Here is an 18355-nt window from a genome sequence, read left to right on the forward strand (position 1 = left end):
GTAAAGAAGATGTGCCACATCAGCTTTCAGGCTGCTATTCACCTGGAGGACTGTATCTTAAAACAGAACTCTGGAAGAGCAAACTGGTGAAGGAGTTAAGCAAAGGCACTGTGAAGGTAGACAACTTGGTGCTGGGGGGTGGGGGGGAGGGCGGTGGCACTGGGCAGCAGGAGCCTGGGTTCTCCACCCGACATGCAGCCCCTCTCACCCGACTTGCCCAGTCCTGGTTCCTTCACCTGTCAAACTAGGACATTGGACTTGCTGAACTCTAAGTTCCAGTTTTAACACTCCAGAGTTCTAGAAGGATAACACAAGTTTCACTGCATAATCACTAATGAGAGATGTGGAAGAAAACAGTAACTCCTGGCCATATTTAAACTCTCAATTTTATTAAAAAAAATAAATAACCTAACATATCTTTAACCTATAAAAGGCCCATATATTTCAGAATTATTGCATTTTCAGAGAAGTCTTCAAGTAAAAACAAAACATTAAAACATTTCAACTACAAAAAATTATGAGGACTAAGAAAAATAAATCGAAGAAAAACAAAAATACGTCATCCAACGAAACTCACACCACTATATGTAACGGTCAAATAATGTTAAAAAATTGTCAGGTAAGCAGTAGGAACGAGGGGTCGAATATTTCTTTCAAGTTGTTTCTAGTCTAACAAAACAAACTCAGGTTCAAACTACTGGGATACTAAAAGCAAAAACTCCAGAACACCTCACACCAGAAGTAGGCACATCAGCAGTACATAGACTCCGTCTGGTTGGCCTCACTGAAACTCCCCAACACATTTCACTGCACTTGGGCTTTTAGACGGGAGGAATCTCACTCTTCCTCAATCAACCTTAGGACTTGATGAACATGTGAAGTCTCAGGATAATGTGTCAGGTTTTTCTTTTGCCTCATAGGCTTTGAGGACGGGCGGCTTCTGAGTGCACATCATCAGGTCAGGTTCTCCCAGCTTCCAGTTTGGACTCCTGAGTTCGGAAGTCTCACCCTGGTGCTGGGAGTTTGATGGTGCCAGTAACTAGGGGCTACCACAGTCAGTTTGAACAAAAGTATTTTGTGCAGAACTAGAAGACTAGTTTCTTAAGCTGCTGCATGAAAAAGGAATGTTTTCTGGAAAATACTAAAAATTAAATGAAATGAAGTTCTATTTCCCACCTCCCACCCCAATCAGACCGAAAAAACTATCAAAAATAGGGCCTGGACTCTTCATTACGTTATCATTAACTTTGGATTCGGCCGATCAGTCTTACCTTCTGATGCTTTGATCACATATCCGCCCTTCTTTTCACCAGGAGGCACATTAAGCAACTGCATGATTCTGTCCAGTAACCCATGGATTATCTCGAACCCAGGATTCTTGTTGTAATAAACAGCACAGAGATGCCTGTAGTTTCTTGCACCTACATCTGAAAAAATAAAAGAATTGGCCACAAGGCCACGGTGACCATTACTTAAGAAAGTACTATGGGCCTAAAAAGCATCTTTATGAAACCTAGAGCTAGAGCAATTACTCATAAATTGGGGGGGGGGAGAGGGGAAGAGACCATTAAGTTGAAAAAAGGTCAAAATTACACTATACTCTTTAAAAAACACACATAGCAGGGTGCCTGGGTGGCTCAGATGGTTAAGCGTCTGCCTTCAGCTCAGGTCATGATCTTAGGGTCCTGGGATCGAGTCCCGCATCAGGATCCCTGCTCAGCGGGGAGCCTGCTTCTCCCTCACTCTTTACTGTTCCCTCTGCTCCCCCTGCTTGTGCTCTCTTGCTCTGTCAAATAAATAAAAATCTTCAAACAAACAAACAAAAACAACAACAACAACAACAAAAAACAACAACAAAAAAACCACACACAAACACAGCTTGGAAAACCATGAAGTGAAGAAGAGAATAACTATCACAAAAATTAGGACAGTGATTACTCCAAGAGAAATGATATCATGGGGAAGAGCCTTACGAGAAGCTTAAGATACTGGCAACATTCTATTAGTTTGGATGGTCATTGTAGTATTTGCTTTACAATCTTCTTAAACCATACATTACCTACAATTAAAACATGAAAAAAAGCAATAGAGGAAGGTAAGAAACACAACAATGCAAAAATAAGCTAAAAAAATCTCTACACACAGGAAAAAGATGGAAGAGAAATATACCTAAATGTCAAAAGAAGTTGTATTTGAGCAGAGTCTCATCTATTTTCCAATTGCTTCTTGATTAGGACATATTATTCTACTTTGAAAATCAGAACTTACAAGATGTGCTCTTTTCAGACAGACTTGCAGCACTCCAAAAGAACCCTGCCAGTGACTGCATGAACACATCCTGTTCTTCACACACTGGAATACTACTCAGCAATAAAAAGGAACAGACTATTAACAGGCTTGACATCTTAGATCAATCTCAAGGGCATTTTACTGAATGAAAGAAGCCAGTCTCAAAGGCCTACATATAAGAGCATTTTTTGGACATTCTGGAAAAGGCACAACAATAGCAACTGAGAACAGATGGTGGCTGCCTAGGGGTTAGATGTGGGGGAAAAAAATGTGACGAGTGGTGTTTGGTCAGGTCAGAGCTGTTTTGTATCTTGTAGTCATGGTTACAAAGATCTGAACCTTTATTAAAGCCCCTTCTCAAAAAAAAAAAAAAAGTGCATAGCACATAAAGGGAAACTTAAATTCAACAGTGAGCATTTAATCTTAAAAGATATATACACTTGTGGCCCTTTAACTCCAAAGGAGACCACTGCTTTGACACAAACACTGAACGAATATTGACTTCATTTTGCTGTTCAGATTACAAAAAGAGAAAAAACAAAATAATATCTGGGGGGAACTGAAAATAATCTACTTTATAGTAGAATGTACTGAACAAAAGTTCTTCCACAGATTTATTCCCATAGCCATTCCCATTGACAAAATATAAAATGTCTTTTACCTTCCAGCTATCCAAATAAAACATGGGTATTTTAAGACACTATACTACTAAAGTAATATAAAAGTGAGCACATAAATGGGGCAAAATGTGAAACTAACATACTGATTATCTACTACGTACTAGGTACTTAGCACTTATAAATCTATCTATAATCTTATTTAATTTTCAAGACAATCATGTAAAGTGGGTTTTATTATCCCTATAAAATAGGATAGGAAAAATAAGATGGAGAAACAAAGGCTCAGAAAGATTTTCCCCAGTGGCAAGCCAACTGGCTAGAGCTAACTAATTAATTACACAGCTAATAAGTTATCAAAGCAGAATTTGACCAGTATCATCTACTAAACACAGAAAATCTCTAAGTCTCTAAAGGATTTAGAGGAGAAACTCTCTGAGGGACTTAGATGAAAACTTCTAAGAGCAAACTTATGGATAGATACACACCTACTTAATAGAGTCAAAAATGTACATTCTTGAAATGGTTTTGATTGGACACATATTTTAGTATTCTCAAGTGTTATATTTTTGAAGTCCTTAAACTAAAGTTTCTAGCCATCAACAATACTGTAATTCATGGGAAGTGTGTTCAGAGTTAAACTTCTGACTGAACACACATGAAGAAATAACTGTTCTCACCATGTAACATTTCTTAGTGCCTACTACATTCAAGGCCCTTGGCTCTAGGTACTCCTGGAGGGATGCGGTCAAAGCCAGCACAGGGCCTACACAGACTCAATCCTCAACAATGAATTTTTGAACAAATGAATAAAGCCTGGAAAGGGAGGTAAGTATGCAAGTGCACGCACGCGCGCGTGCGCGCGCACACACACACACACACACACACACGCACGACCAGGCCCAGCTAGTGGGCCACATTCTAAGTCAGCACAAGAGTCCACTGATGTAGGAAAGGGAGTTCTGTACCACTGTCACTCTCTATCATTTCCACTTGCAAGAATAAAGAAATTTGGTATCTAAATGCTCTAATTGAAGGTGTAAGAATTAAGATTAATATTAAAACCAGGCAGGCATAAAACCTCACTAAACCAGCCACACGCATAAACTCAAATGAGGGGTTTGATTTCTCCACAGGAACACACACACACACACACACACTCGCGTATACACGTATACTCCCTGAAGGGAAAAAAAATGAAATGAAACAGAACTAAATTATCCCTTTCATATTACTGACTTGCTCCTGGGTTTCTCTGCCATGTGGTACCCATTTGTTGGTGTCACATGCTTCCACTTTAATACACAGACATGTATTCAAACTACTTTGTTGTTCCATCTTTGCTGGGAAAGAAGAGCCCAACAGTAATGCCAGCATTCAGACAGCTTAGCAGCATAAACTGGAAGCTTTATTTTGGTGACCTTTGTGTCTTGGAATACTTCTTTCTAACTTCCAAACCATGTACAACTTACCTTTCTGATAAGAGGAGCAACAGCTGGTTTAAAGACTTAGAATTTAGAACAAGTTGAGTGATCCCGATAATCAGAATAATGAACTTACAATAATACAGGACTTAAATTATAATCTATTCAAGAAAGGTTTCAGGATGATTACATAACACACATGCAGACAGATGAGTTATATATTTCTGAATTCAATTCTGCAATATTTTTAAGAAAAGCCGGAGATTTTTAGGGCCTTGTACTAAACCTACCGTAAGAATTAAACTATTTAAGTGACCCCTCCAACTCCTACCACTGACTGGCCATTTTTTCTACCTTTCCCAAGCGTTACCACTCTAGACTTGCTTCCTCCCATCTCACTAAGATATTCCCTTTGCTGTAGCCGAACTGAATTAAAGGAGGAAATACCACATATTCAGTTCCACCCATTCCTCCTTGGAGAAACTGCTAGGTAGAGTAAAATTCTCATTTCTTCGTATTCTGCACCAAGGGACCATATTACATCACAGGAAGTTCACTCACTGCATGCCACAAAGTAAGAACTATTTAAATTTCATGCCAAAACAAGGGTTTGCTGGAAATGCCTCAGTTCTTTATAACTCAGTTAACAGACCTCTTGTGTCATGCCATCAAACAATTCTGCTTTTTAAATGGGCCTGCCAAGTATGTCAGCCTAAATTACCAATGTATTTCACAGACTTCAAAGTACTGCCCGGAGAGGCTGATCTAAACCACCCAAAGGGGGGGCGGGGTGGCTGGCTACAATTCCCTAAGCTGAAAGAACACGCCAAATGATTTTTTAAAAGAGGAGGAAAAAAAAAGGATGGTACATGATGTCCCTTAATAAAGTAAAACTATTGCCTAAAATTAAAATTTTTCAAACAGGCTCCTGCTTTGTGTAGACCCTCTTTCACCAAAGTACCAATGATAAGAAGCAAATTAAGGGTGTTAGGTTATACTATATATGGACAGCCTGGAAAACACAGAGTTTGAGAAAACGACTTTACTTCTATTCTCATATTCACCTGAAGGCCCAAACATAGATGCTAGGAGACAGTCTACTGAACTAAAAAGGCTTCCAAAGTAATCAGTGGCTGATATGGATGATGAGATTAGTAGTATGGCCAGGACTGAGAAAGAGGCACCCTGATTTTTAATCCACTCCATCCATTTCTTTAATATTGGTACCCAAGAGACTATAGCTAATGTGGCAAATTTTACATTACCTCCTGAAGAACTTCAGTGTAATATTAAATGATCCAGCTACAAGAATCCTGTGAAGACGTACACCTTAAAAACTAATGTGTGAAAAAGGAACCTTTACACACTGATGGTAGGGTTGCAAGTTTGTTAAAATAAAAAAATAATAAGTCCTTTTTGGAAGAGAATTTAAGACAGCAAGCTTTTAATGTGCTTACCTATGGACTGAATAATTCTATTTCTACAAATACAAATTAGTATAAGAGTACAAGGATATTCATTACAACAGACATGTTGGCAAAAACCTGGCTGCAATCTAAATATTCATCATAGTAGTCTGAATTATAATGCATCCATATTATGGGATATTATACAGCCATTAAAAAGAATGAGATGGACAGAATATGTTCATAGGGAAAAGGTAAAGCACAGGAGAGGTAAATCATGATTCCATTTGTATAAAAACACTAGAAAGTATTTTTTGTAAAGATTTTATTTACTTGAGAGAGAGGGCAAGCGTAGGAGGGGGGAGAGGCAGAGTGAGAAGCAGACTCCCCACTGAGCAGGGAGCTGGACATGGGACTCAATCCCAGGACCCCAGGACCATGATCTGAGCCCAAGGCAGATGCTTAACCGACTGAGCCACCCAGGTGCCCCAACACTAGAAAGAATTTATCTGTATCTATGGCTATACAGAGAAATGTAAGACATACGGTTGCATATGCATAGAAAATATCTGACAACTAATTTAAGAGCAGAATTAAGGAGAAGTTGGATATGTGTATTTTTTTTAATGTGAAAAGAACAGAATTGCTCTTAATATATATCTATGAAAGTTCTTAAAGGCGGTACAATCTTATGAACATAAAACGTAAGAACAATTTTTCTTAAGATTTCTGTATTAGAACAGCAAAGTACAGTACAGTAATGCTGAAAGCCAAGAAACTAATGTGGGGGGGGGGATCTGACCTTCTCGAAGCATGAAGGAAAAAGTTATAACCTTATGGGTTGGCTTTTAGTTAACATAAACCTGGAATGGATTTTATCTATTAAAAAAATACGGTATGCAATGCATGACAGAGCATATTATACTCACATTTGCAGATTTTAACTATGTGGAACCAAATGTACTAAAATAACTTTCCATATTAAAAATGATGTTATTTACAGTTAAGATGCCATCATAAAAGAGAAGGATGCTCCTTCAAATATTGTTAATGTCAATGTTCCTCACACCCATATTTTGTGAATTATTAATTGGAAATTCTACATGCCAAAAATATGAAGTAGTAAAATTAAATTAATCCAGACTGATGACATAAGCTCTCTTCAGAAAACTGCATTCCACATGTGGATGCTAGATAATCTTCCATTATTTGATGGCTACAGAATTAATGGACAATCTCTCTCTCTCTCGCCTAAGTATTTCACAAGCTCATAATGAAAACGCTTATTATTGAGCTCTTTATCAAGCAAAGAATTATAGAAAAAACTATAGAGATCCAGCCCCTATATTCAGTAAGTTACAATATAAGACAGATCCACGAACGGTACAGAGAACAAACTGGAAGAACAAACCAAATCCTAGATCAGTGACTTATTTATGTTCTACACAGTCACGGTGGCCCAAGGACGAAAAAGGATCAAGAATCTTATATATTGTGATTACTGTTAAAAGAGGCTCTGGATTTCCACATTTAAACAAGTCAGGGTAAGAAGTAGATCATTCTGATTTAGAAAAGCTACAGGAAGGGGCACTGGGTGACTCAATCAAGCATCTGAGTCTTGACTTCGGCTCAGGTCATAATCTCAGGATCATGGGATTGAGCCCCACGCCAGGCTCTGCACCCAGGGGGAGTCTGCTAGAGATTCTCTCCCTCTCCTTCTGCCCCTCCCCCTGCTCACGCTTGTGTGCCCTCTTTCTCTCTCTCAAATAAATAAATCTTTGAAAAAGAAAAGCTTCAGGAAGTACGTGACATTTTAGAAACTACCAGAACAATTTGGGGCGGGGGGAAGCAGAGAAAATGCAACTTGTACCAGGATGTAGCAATGCTTTGGAGAAAGTGGGAATGGTCTGAGCAAAAAGCGAAGGCTTGCAGTGAGCACGTGTGCCAAGGCAAGTGAGGTAGCTGGAGCCATCCAAGTGGTCAAGGGCCTGTAACCTACTCCATTTACTATAATATTAAAACCCAAAAGTCTCTAAGTGACTAGTCCAAACTAAAGTGCATGGTGATTTGATTATCAAGATTCTCTACAGATATATGTCAAATTGACAACTGGATGACTGTATCACGCTAAATCTAAGCGACCCTGTACCCTTTACAAAGCCAAACTAAGTCATCTTTCTTAAGCTTCGGTTCCTTTTAAATTTCGACCCAAACCGGTGATGTGTTTTCTCCTGCCATCTCAGTGAAGTTCTAGGCATGCTGGCAGCTTCAGGGACCATCATGGAATAAACTGTGATGGCAGAATTCAATGTGCTTTTAATAAAAGCCGGAATATTGGACTTTGCAAAATATAGTTGCTTTTCTGGGCACAAAGATTAGCAATTTACAAGTAGGTCCATTGCTCCTCTAAAATAATTTACTATTTTGTTTATAGTTGAGTTATTCTTGACACCAAAGTATGAACAACTGAAACCAATCAACTCACACAGCAGCCTGATTCGATAGCTCCAGGGCTGCTTCTACTGCCTTCCGTCATAACGCTGAAAATTTACCCCACAGCAGAGTCTGCCTTTAACTTCTCGTTCCAAAGACACATGCCACTTTGCCCAAAAGGGATAAACCAGCTTAGTTTCTGGAGTCATGACTAATTTTTAACAATGAGGCAGCAACTCTGGATCTTACAGCTCAATAAATGCAGTGATTGGCGCAGCCTTAAAGAATCGGAATGTGTTGGACTCCGAGTGGAAGTCTCACTATCTGAGACGTGTGCCTGACTTAGTCGCTAAACAGGCAGTGGGCCCGACAGTTTCACAACATGGACAGTCAAGAAGTCCATGAGAGCATAAGAAACTGTCCAACGGGCTAGTAGGCTTTCATTTATTCTTACAGGAAGGTAAGCCAAACAAAACTTGGGGGAGGCATACTGAAATCCAGCATAGCTTCCTTTTTCATTTCCACTGTGGAAGACACGCTTGCCTATCTGACAGGCAGAGTCGGGGTTTTCCTTAATGTTAAAAAACATGCCAGTGGCAACTGTCATTCCTTCTCTGTGCTATCAGGGCCCCTCATGCGCTCCCTCAGAGCCCTACCTATGAAAACCTACTCACCAGTCTCCCTCAAGATGTGAAACTCATATTTCAAGCAGACCCTAGCAAGGACCTTTCTACCAGCGCAATGAATGAGACTGTCTTGCTCACCCTTGCCACACATCTCTCCCCTTCTGAACCAGTACTTTGGGTATGGCCCCCACTAATGAAAATCTAGGATGTTATACATTTCTGGAAAACTCCTCTATCATTTCATTGTTAATGGCCGAGATTTTTCTTTTTCAAAACAGTTTGAAGATTTACAAGGAAATGGCTGATGTAAATCCAATAGAAAAATGCTTACTGGCTTGAAAGGTGGTAAAAACATATGTGCTCAATTCATTGAAGAGAAGTGGGTGCTGAATTACTGAAAACACAATATTCCTGTTTTTAAGTAAATTGCCCCATCAGTACAATTTGGTTCTCAGACCCTAAAAAAGATAGTGCACAACAGAAGAAAAGCCACTTAAATCAAGTTAGGATAAAAATGAGCTCCAAGTGCCTCATTTTTAGTGTCAGCAAGGTGACATTAACCCTGTAATGGCCAAAAGTTTCCAAGTCATTCTCACAGAAAATTACCATACAGCAGGATGCTAAGTACCTGGCCTTAGGGACTGCTAATACTCTAACGGTAAGGGCAGACACCAAACAGTGCTTATGACGTGACTCGAACTTTTCAAAATGCAATTTCATTTAATCCTTACCAAAAATCTAGTAAGTGCTCTGGTCATCCCCACTGCAACAGATGAGAAAACAGGCACAGAGAGATCACATAAATTGTCCAAAGTTCAGCAGCTCGTAAGTGGCAGAACCGTGACTCAAAACCAAGTACTCTGGCAGTATGTACAGTCTTATATCCATGGTGCTATGCTGCCTTTCCCACAGAACCTTCTATGTACACCAAACGACAAGTAGAGAGTCCGCTTGAATATATGTAGAATAATCCATCAGAAAAGCTACCTGTTACGACATAAAATCCAGGCCTACCTTAAGAGAAAACCCACTCCGAAGCAAACTTAGGTTTTCAAGATGGTAAACTTATTGAGCACATTAACCTCTTATTCCTCAAATCCCATTGATGGGATGGAAAATTTTGGATAAAATAAACCATGAGTGCAAGACAACAGGCAAAAGTAGTGTCAGTTAAAAATGTTTCCGTAGGGGAAACAGAATAATCACAACTAAAGACCCAAATAAGAGAGGTCTGCTACAGAGATGAAAACTATGCTTTCTGATGAAAGAAAGTGCAGCAGAAATCCAAATCTGAGTTAAGAAGCATACAGACTGGGTTTCTGGAGTTCTCACCAGGGTGACTCATTAAATGATGGCCTACCGCACTAGTACCAGAGCCCTCTGGGGAGTCCTTGCCATTAGGGAGGAGGCCTACTGCTGAAATATTATACAACTTTTGAGGAAACTTAGATGCATTTTATACCTAAAAACACCTGCAGATTGAAAGCAAGGGGATGGAGAACCATTTATCATGCTAACAGACATCACAAAAGCAAGCTGGAGTAGCCATACTTACACCAAACTAGATTTTAAACCAAAGAGTGGAACAAGGGATGAAGAAGGGCACTATATCATGATCTAGGGGGTCTATCCAACAAGATCTAACAATTGTAAATAGTTATGCCCCCAACCTGGGAACACCCAAATATATTAAACTTTTGAGGAAACTTGGTATAATTAACCTAATCCTATATTTGTAAATGTTTGGATCACCAAGGATCAAAACCTACAATTCAAAGAGCTAAAGATGAAAGGAAAGGAGTCAAAGTTAACAGAAAAAAATTGACACTAAAATCATAACAAATTCTTTGGTACCTGTTCCAAGGGAGGATTTGAGGCACAAAAACCCTCAGAACTACTTATAACTGGCACTGAAAATGTTTTCTGATTCCTACCACAGTTGTCCACCCAAAGAAAATTCTACACAGACGGATATTAAAATAAACTTTTGTTTTCTAAGGATACATGCACAGAGACCAATTCTGGCCCTACCTCTAAGTCCAAAATGTATGCAGCCTTGGGCAAATTACTACTTTTCTTAGTCTTCCTACATATTAAGTGGGGACAATATTTTTTGGTTCCATCTGCCTCAAAAAGATAGATTAACAATCACAAGAGAAAAGGTATATTTAAAAAAAATTTTTAAAGTATAAAGCACCATACAAATGCAAGGTGATGCCGTTAATTGACAATAAGGCTGCATACTGGAGAGCAGATGGAATCCAGCTTTGGCTGAAGAGTTCGCTATGGAAGCTCCACATTACAGTCAAGTGGAAAGGCCTATAGTATCTACTTCTGAAGACAGGCTGGCTTACAGTCAATAGTTCTTAACTACTCTGGGTAGTTGGAATAACGCCGTATTCTCCTCTTCAGGAGTAAATGGGGAAAAGGCCTTCGCTGTTAATGGATTCAGAGGAACACACTCTGAATTTTGCAGTCTGGAGTAAAACTCCTGAATAAACATGGTTAGGACCTGAACTGTTAAATTTAGGGAACCAGAGAAATACTGCCAGCAATGCAGTCATCTGATGGCACTGCTACCAAGAAATGACCTCATGTGCAGCTCCAAACAGACTTGTTGTCTAAGTCTGAAGATGGAAGTTTGAATTGGACAGACATCCTTGGCAATCAGATTTAAGTACTACCTAAATATAGGTTTATTAAATAACTGGAGCTCCAAATGGTAGACTGAGCAACTTGCTATACTAACAAGTCCAGTCTATTCTTGAGGCAAAAACTGGTCAAACACACTTATAATGACTAATACAAGAACGATGAATAGCTAATGCTAAAGTAGAATGACAAGACATCAGAGTACCATAAAATGATGTGCACATAAATCACAAGATAAAAAAAAATGTTCCACAGTACTTTTCAAGTTGAGGTTTTAATAGGTTTCTTCATAAATGTTAAGGTCTTTAAGATTTGCCTTCTACTAAAAGAAAAAAGAGAGCAACAAAATATCTGAATATCTTGCTTGGATGGATTCATATCAGTCAATCATGAAAACTAAGTTCATGAAACAATTGGAAAATTTAAACACTAGCTGTATGTTTGATGATAAAACAGCGTTGGGTTATTTTTAAAAAACAAAAGTGGTGTCTTTTATCTTTTAGATAGATATAGAACTCTTTTGGAAATACATACTAAAGTGTTTGCTGTGAAACAGTAGGAGGTCTAAGAATTACATCAAACTAACATGGGGGAGTAGTAGGTTGGCGTACAGATGAAAGAAGATTGGCCATGTGCTGGTAACTGCTGAAGACGGGTGCTGGATTCACCAAGGTGGTTATACTGTCCACTTTTACATAAAGCTGAGATTCTCATAATAAAATGCTTTAAGTGTACAAATCCAAGTGTACTCATTCTTACCTCTGCTAGAATCTTTTACTACGATGTCAGAGATTTCAAACAGTTTCAGAGGAAGAGGCATCTTCCGATTCGCAGCTATGGTCTTTAGGAGGCCAGGAAGAAGGGTAGTGCGTGCCACCTACAGGAGAAGACATGAAATTGCACTGACCAAATAAGAACACAAACAGACTTGGTTTAAGACAAGGCCAAAAAAATTCAACAGCTTCCCAGTAATAAGACTCTTCTGGAAAATGCAATATGTAAATGTTCAAATAATTTTTAATTATAAATTCCAAGACGAAACACTGGAAGTATTCTGGCTTCCAAACTTACAAAATGAAAAATCGTTAAGACCTAATCAAAAATTGAGAAACAAATATAAATACAATGCCTGTATCTAGGATTGGTTATTCTATTATCATTTTTAAAATTAAAGTTAGCTTTTAAGATTGCAAATATGTAAATTTTAATATTCTGCTTTATTTTATAAAGTAATTGAAGGTGATTACAAGAAATGCAAGTATTTAAATAGATGAAATATGAATTAATCAAATTCTTAAAAACCAAGACCAGGGAAAATGTAAATGCAATTAAAATATCACAACAATGAGAAAACAGAACACAAATATGTAGCACTAAAAAAATTATGCAGCTGCCATGGGCAAGCTGTGACCATAGTTTTCAGCTTAGTAGCCAAAGAAATACAAACACACATCATAGTTCTAAAAAAAAAAAAAAAAAAAAAACCCAAAACAACTTTCCTACTTCTGTCTCAAATTTCTCATTCTAAGCCATGTGAGACAGGTTAGCTCTCAACACATCATGTTCCCAGAAGAGCTTATGAGCGGTGGTAGGGCACCGTCGTTATGATCCTGGGCTCCAGCAGACACCAGCACCACCACCCCTTGCCCAGACTACAGCAGGAGCTTAAGCTGCTTTCTCTGCTTCCACTCCTGCCGCCTTACGGCCTGTTCTCCACACACAGCGATGCTTTAAGGCCTACATCAGATCAGGAAACTCCTGTTCGAAAATTTAACAAGTTTCCATCAAATTTTGAATGAAATCCATGCCCTGCATGGGGTCCTATCTGAATCTGGTCCTGGCCTCCTCTCCACCGACCATGCCTGCTGCTCCCCCTGGCTTACTGGGTTGCAGCCACGCTCTGCAAGCTGCGTTCCGTCTCCACGCCTCCTCCCTTCCTCTGCCACATACATTCTTCCTCTGGATTCACATGTGGCTGTCTTACTTTCAAGTCTCTGCTCAAAAGGTCCCCAGAGAGGCCTGCCCTGACCACCCTGGCTAAAACAGAGGCCCTTCCTAGATCTTACAGACGTTAACAGGAAGCCCCTATGAAGACTTGGTGGTAGAACGTGTGCTGAGGGAAAAGAGAAAACCTTTCCAATCACGTTCACTCTGCCACCTGCTGCTAGTAGCCTTCAACTCCATGCTTTTGTAAATAATGCCCACTTTCAAAACTGGAGAGAAAGTGCCCAAACCATTCACAGAAATGAAAGTACAATGTTAAAAGAAAGCTTAACTTACTGGAATATAAACAAGCTACCTTTGTAAATAGCTTTTCCCAGTGTTTTGTTTCTGTTTCTGTTTTTGTTTTTCCATTTCATACATCAGCCTTGTTTAAAACTCACAGCAATACAAAAAATTAAACTGGAATCCAATCAAGCTTCTAGATCTACCTCCCAATTTACTAGAAATATAGGGGACCACTGGAATGTATTTAACAACATCCTGAGAACTCTACAGGACAAATGACCCAGTTTGTTCAGTGAAGAAAATGAAAGGAAGAGAGACAGGGAGATGGACAGAGGGGCAATCTGTAGCTTAAGAGATGGAAGAAGCACATCAACTTTGCCTTGGGATTCAAATGAAGGTCATACAAACTATTAAGAAAATTGAGACAACTGCGAAAAGTTCAACAATGACTGGATATTTAAAAGTATTAAGGAATACTATTGCTAATTTGGGGGAATGTGGGAATATTCTGTGATTTCATTCATAATTATAAAATGTGCATGTTTTAACTGACATTTTCCTTTTATTCATTCTCTAACATATCTACAATTAGAAAAGAGCCCAAAATTAAGAATTATGCAAGAGAAAGAATGGGCTTAAACAATAAACTGAGTTATAAGCCCATAAACAACTTTACATTTAACCATAAATAAAAAGAAACCTGTTAGCCATGTTAGTAAGGGTAGGACATACTTATCGGTAAAGCAGGAATAAAATACAGAATCTGTCCACTCTAAAACATGGACTCATCTAATGTATCTTATGCAGAAATATTGATTCTGAAAGTGTGCTAAACCATAGCTATTTATAGTGATAATGTGTTCTGATTTTCCTTCCACTTAGATAAAAAAGAAAACAGGATGTAAATCCTACAGAACATCACCAAATCTTAAGAAATCTATCAAGTTTGATAAATGAAACTGGTAGAAAAACGAAAATCTGGAATAAACTCAAATAGAAATCCAGTAAGATTTATAGAAAAATCCCTCTACCCAAGTGAATGTGAGCATCTCTCATGGAAAAGAACACCACAGGCATCTTTAAAGAGCAATAGACAAAGCTAGTGGACCTTATTATCACAATCCTTCCAAACTGCATAAGAATTCTTCAAAGTTCAGACACTGAATACAGAGAAACAATTTATGTACTTGATGAATATTATTACCAGTTGGCTCTTTAGATAGTCTAGCCCTAATCTACCACATTAGTGGTACAGATTAAATCTAACTTTAAGAAAATCAAAATTTTAACATTTTTAGAACTTTAAAAATTTTTAGAACTTAGAGATCCCCTCCCCTACTTTTACAGATATGAAAATCAAGATTCCTAGAAACTATCTCAAGTCACAGAGTTCACATATTATAACAAAATTTTCTTGAAAGCATTTCCTCCCAATTCTAAGATTCTCCTTGATTCTAAGCCAGGGTTAAAGAATATCGAAGAATTGCGTGTGCAAGAAAAACAGAATGAGAGCTGACCAGTAGGAAAGAGAGGAGATAGTTTGAAGTCATTAATAAACAAAGATATAATCAACTATAAAAACAGCACTTCAAAGTAATTTCCTAATCTAAGAATGTAAATCACTAATATTTACTAAGATCGTATTCTCACTGAACTATTCCCAAACTCTATGTGAAACTGCCATTGAACTAGAGGATTACCATGAAAAAAACAGGCAGCATGGTCAAAAACAAGTAACAACTACTTTCAAAGTGAATGACTTAATGGAGGTACTGGGAACAGCTGCTGATTCATTTATTACAAAATGGGTAGAAAAGATGAAATCTGAAAATAGTATTAAAGTCAACTGATTTGAAGGGAATGAAATGCAGAGTTCAAACAAGACTGGGCAAGCAAAGTAAGTAAAACACAACTGCAGGCCAATCAAGAAAAGACTAAAAAGTGTTAAGAATTTGTCAACAAGGGGTGCCCGGGTGGCTCAGTCAGTTAAATGTCCCACTCCTCGTTTCAGCTCAGGTCATGATCTCCGGGTCCTGGGACGGAGACCCAGTCAGGCTCCCTGCTCATCAGGGAGTCTGCTTGTCCCTCTCCCTCTGCCCCTGCCCCAATTCTTGCTCTTTCTCACTTGCTCTCTAATAAAGTCTTTTAAAAAAATTTTAAAAATTAAAAATATTTAAACTCTCTGCCCCTCCCCCACGAGCTCTAATAAATCTTAAAAAAAAGAGCGCTTTAAAAAAAAAATTCGCCAAAGTTATGTAAGAACTAGCTATAATCTTATCTAAGAGGAGAGTTTTAAAAAGCTCTAAGATTTTGTCATCTTGAGTATAACTTATGTACTGCCTCTCAGGATTTACCCAAATTCTTACCTACTTAAAATTCTCACCTGAAATTCAGCTGTTTTAGGATTACTTATGTGGACTGCCTTTGTTGCAGAGATGTCCAAACCAAGTTTATCGGCAATATCTTCTTGGGAGCACTATGAAGTACATGCAAAATAAAGAAAAACAATGACTAAACTTAATATACAAAGTATTTAATGTTGTAAGTCAACTTATGGTCTCATAGCAATGTAGATTCTATGTAAAGAAGTTAAAAATAAATATATCAACTAAGTCAGGGCTACAGCAGATATAATTCAACATTAACAGTTCTCTTACAAGGAGTTCTATCTATGATACAGGGGCAAAGTAAGTTTTCCCCATGTTGACGGTGGTGTAACTGCATCTCGGCCCTTCCTAAAGCTGGCCTCCCATTTACTGTACCAGTCTAGTCTCTTACACAGTTAGCTATCCATTCCCTGAATCTTTTTTTTTTTTTTAAAGATTTTATTTATTTATTTGACAGAGATAGAGACAGCCAGAGAGAGAGGAAACACAAGCAGAGGGAGTGGGAGAGGAAGAAGCAGGCTCATAGCAGAGGAGCCTGATGTGGGGCTCGATCCCACAACGCTGGGATCACGCCCGGAGCCGAAGGCAGACGCTTAACTGCTGTGCCACCCATGCGCCCCATTCCCTGAATCTTCTAGTCTTCCTTACTTTTACCAGAGATGTCTAGGAGTGCCTGGGTGGCTCAGTCGGTTAAGCATCTGCCTTCAGTTCAGGTCATGATCCCAGGGGCCTGGGATCAAGCCTCATGTCAGGCTCCCTGCTCAGTGGGAGCCTGCTTCTCCCTCTTCCTGCCACTCCCCCTGCTTGTACTCTGTCAAGTATTTTTTTTCCTTTATGTAAAGATTTTATTTATTTAAGAGAGAGAGAGCATGAGCAAGAAGTCAAGTGGCCTGGGGGCACCTGGGTGGCTCAGTCGTTAAGCGTCTGCCTTTGGCTCAGGGCGTGATCCCATCGTTCTGGGATGGAGCCCCACATCAGGCTCCTCTGCTATGAGCCTGCTTCTTCCTCTCCCGCTCCCCCTGCTTGTGTTCCCTCTCTCGCTGGCTGTCTCTCTGTCTGTCAAATAAATAAAATCTTTAAAAAAAAAAAAAGAAGTCAAGTGGCCTGAATTCTGCCCAACGTTCCTTCTACTTAATCATTAACTTCTGCACATAGGTGCTTGCGAAAGCCCTGAGCAATAAACTCCTAAGCACTCACCCTCCAAAAAGAGAAAGATACTTGTCACACTCAAACACCAGGATGACCAACAGAAGTCATGAAAATAAAACTATCAGATGCATCACATCTAATAAATGAGCTAACAAGATAATGCAAATAAAGTACCTGCCACAAACTAAGTGCTCAAAAAAAAAAAAATTTAACGATGATGAATCAATACAAAGAATTATCACATATATTAATGCTAACTGTTGCAAAGGAGTTTAAAACTGAACATGAAAACTGATGTACCATCAGATTACTGAATGGTTTTCCAACATTAGGTGATGTTGCCTATTGCACTATTTTACAAGGTGGCCTTCAAGGACTAGTCTGTATTTCTTAGAGAAATAAACACACACACACACACAAATGGGTTTAGATCTTATGTCAATGCCAGCTCTAATGATTCTTGCCATGCTCTCCTGGGAAGGATACCGAAGCCACATCCAGGCAGAGCACAAAAGAGCTCCCTGATCTGCGATGGCTGCAGAGGCAGAGAACGGTGGCAGGCACGATGGAAATAACCAGATTTTCTCCTCAGCACAGCAGTGTTTTTACAACAAGATATAAGGTGATTAATTAGGAAATGCAATTTAAATAATGTAATCTACTCTCAAACAGAACTAGTACCATGTGCGTAGAAGAAAGGTTGCTCCACAAACATGGCAGCAGAGGTGTCTGGGAGGCCTTGTACTTTATCATGACAATGGAAGATGAGGGACAGAGATTAGAAGCAGTTTTCATGAAGGCAACCTGAAGTGGCAGTAGCTAGTAAAAAATAAATATTTTTTTCAATGTTAATGTGTTTAAAGTGTTAGAAAAATATAATAAGTAAACTAAGTCCATGATTTTTATGAATATTCTTAGACTAAGGCTGAAGTAGGTACTTAGCATCTGTAAGGTCCCTTCTGAGGTTAGCATCCTATGAATGACAGATGCTCAATAAAGGAAGAAAGGCTGCATCTCCTTTCTGACCACCCTCTCCCCACAAACTGGTAGTAATGTAACCCCACTACTGCACTCTCTATATAGGTACGATGGAGAAGTCTGTCTGTAGTTGAGTTTGGTTGGTTGGTTTTGGTTTTTGCCCTC

General features: G+C 38.9%; 1 protein-coding gene across 2 annotated transcripts in view; it reads right to left on the reverse strand.

Annotated features, from left to right (window-relative positions):
• The window catches only part of FARSB (phenylalanyl-tRNA synthetase subunit beta), a 65337-nt gene that overhangs the window by 20290 nt on the left and 26692 nt on the right, over positions 1-18355 (reverse strand). For both annotated transcript variants that reach the window (XM_002930641.4, XM_034655258.1), the window contains exons 14-16: positions 16060-16152; positions 12207-12324; positions 1272-1427 (exon numbers count right to left, since the gene is read on the reverse strand). In XM_002930641.4, coding sequence (XP_002930687.1) covers positions 1272-1427; positions 12207-12324; positions 16060-16152 — 367 coding nt within the window. The remainder of the gene's footprint in view (positions 1-1271; positions 1428-12206; positions 12325-16059; positions 16153-18355) is intronic.

This window comes from Ailuropoda melanoleuca, chromosome 2 (genome assembly GCF_002007445.2).
Source record: "Ailuropoda melanoleuca isolate Jingjing chromosome 2, ASM200744v2, whole genome shotgun sequence".
In the NCBI taxonomy this organism is placed as follows: Eukaryota; Metazoa; Chordata; class Mammalia; order Carnivora; family Ursidae; genus Ailuropoda; species Ailuropoda melanoleuca.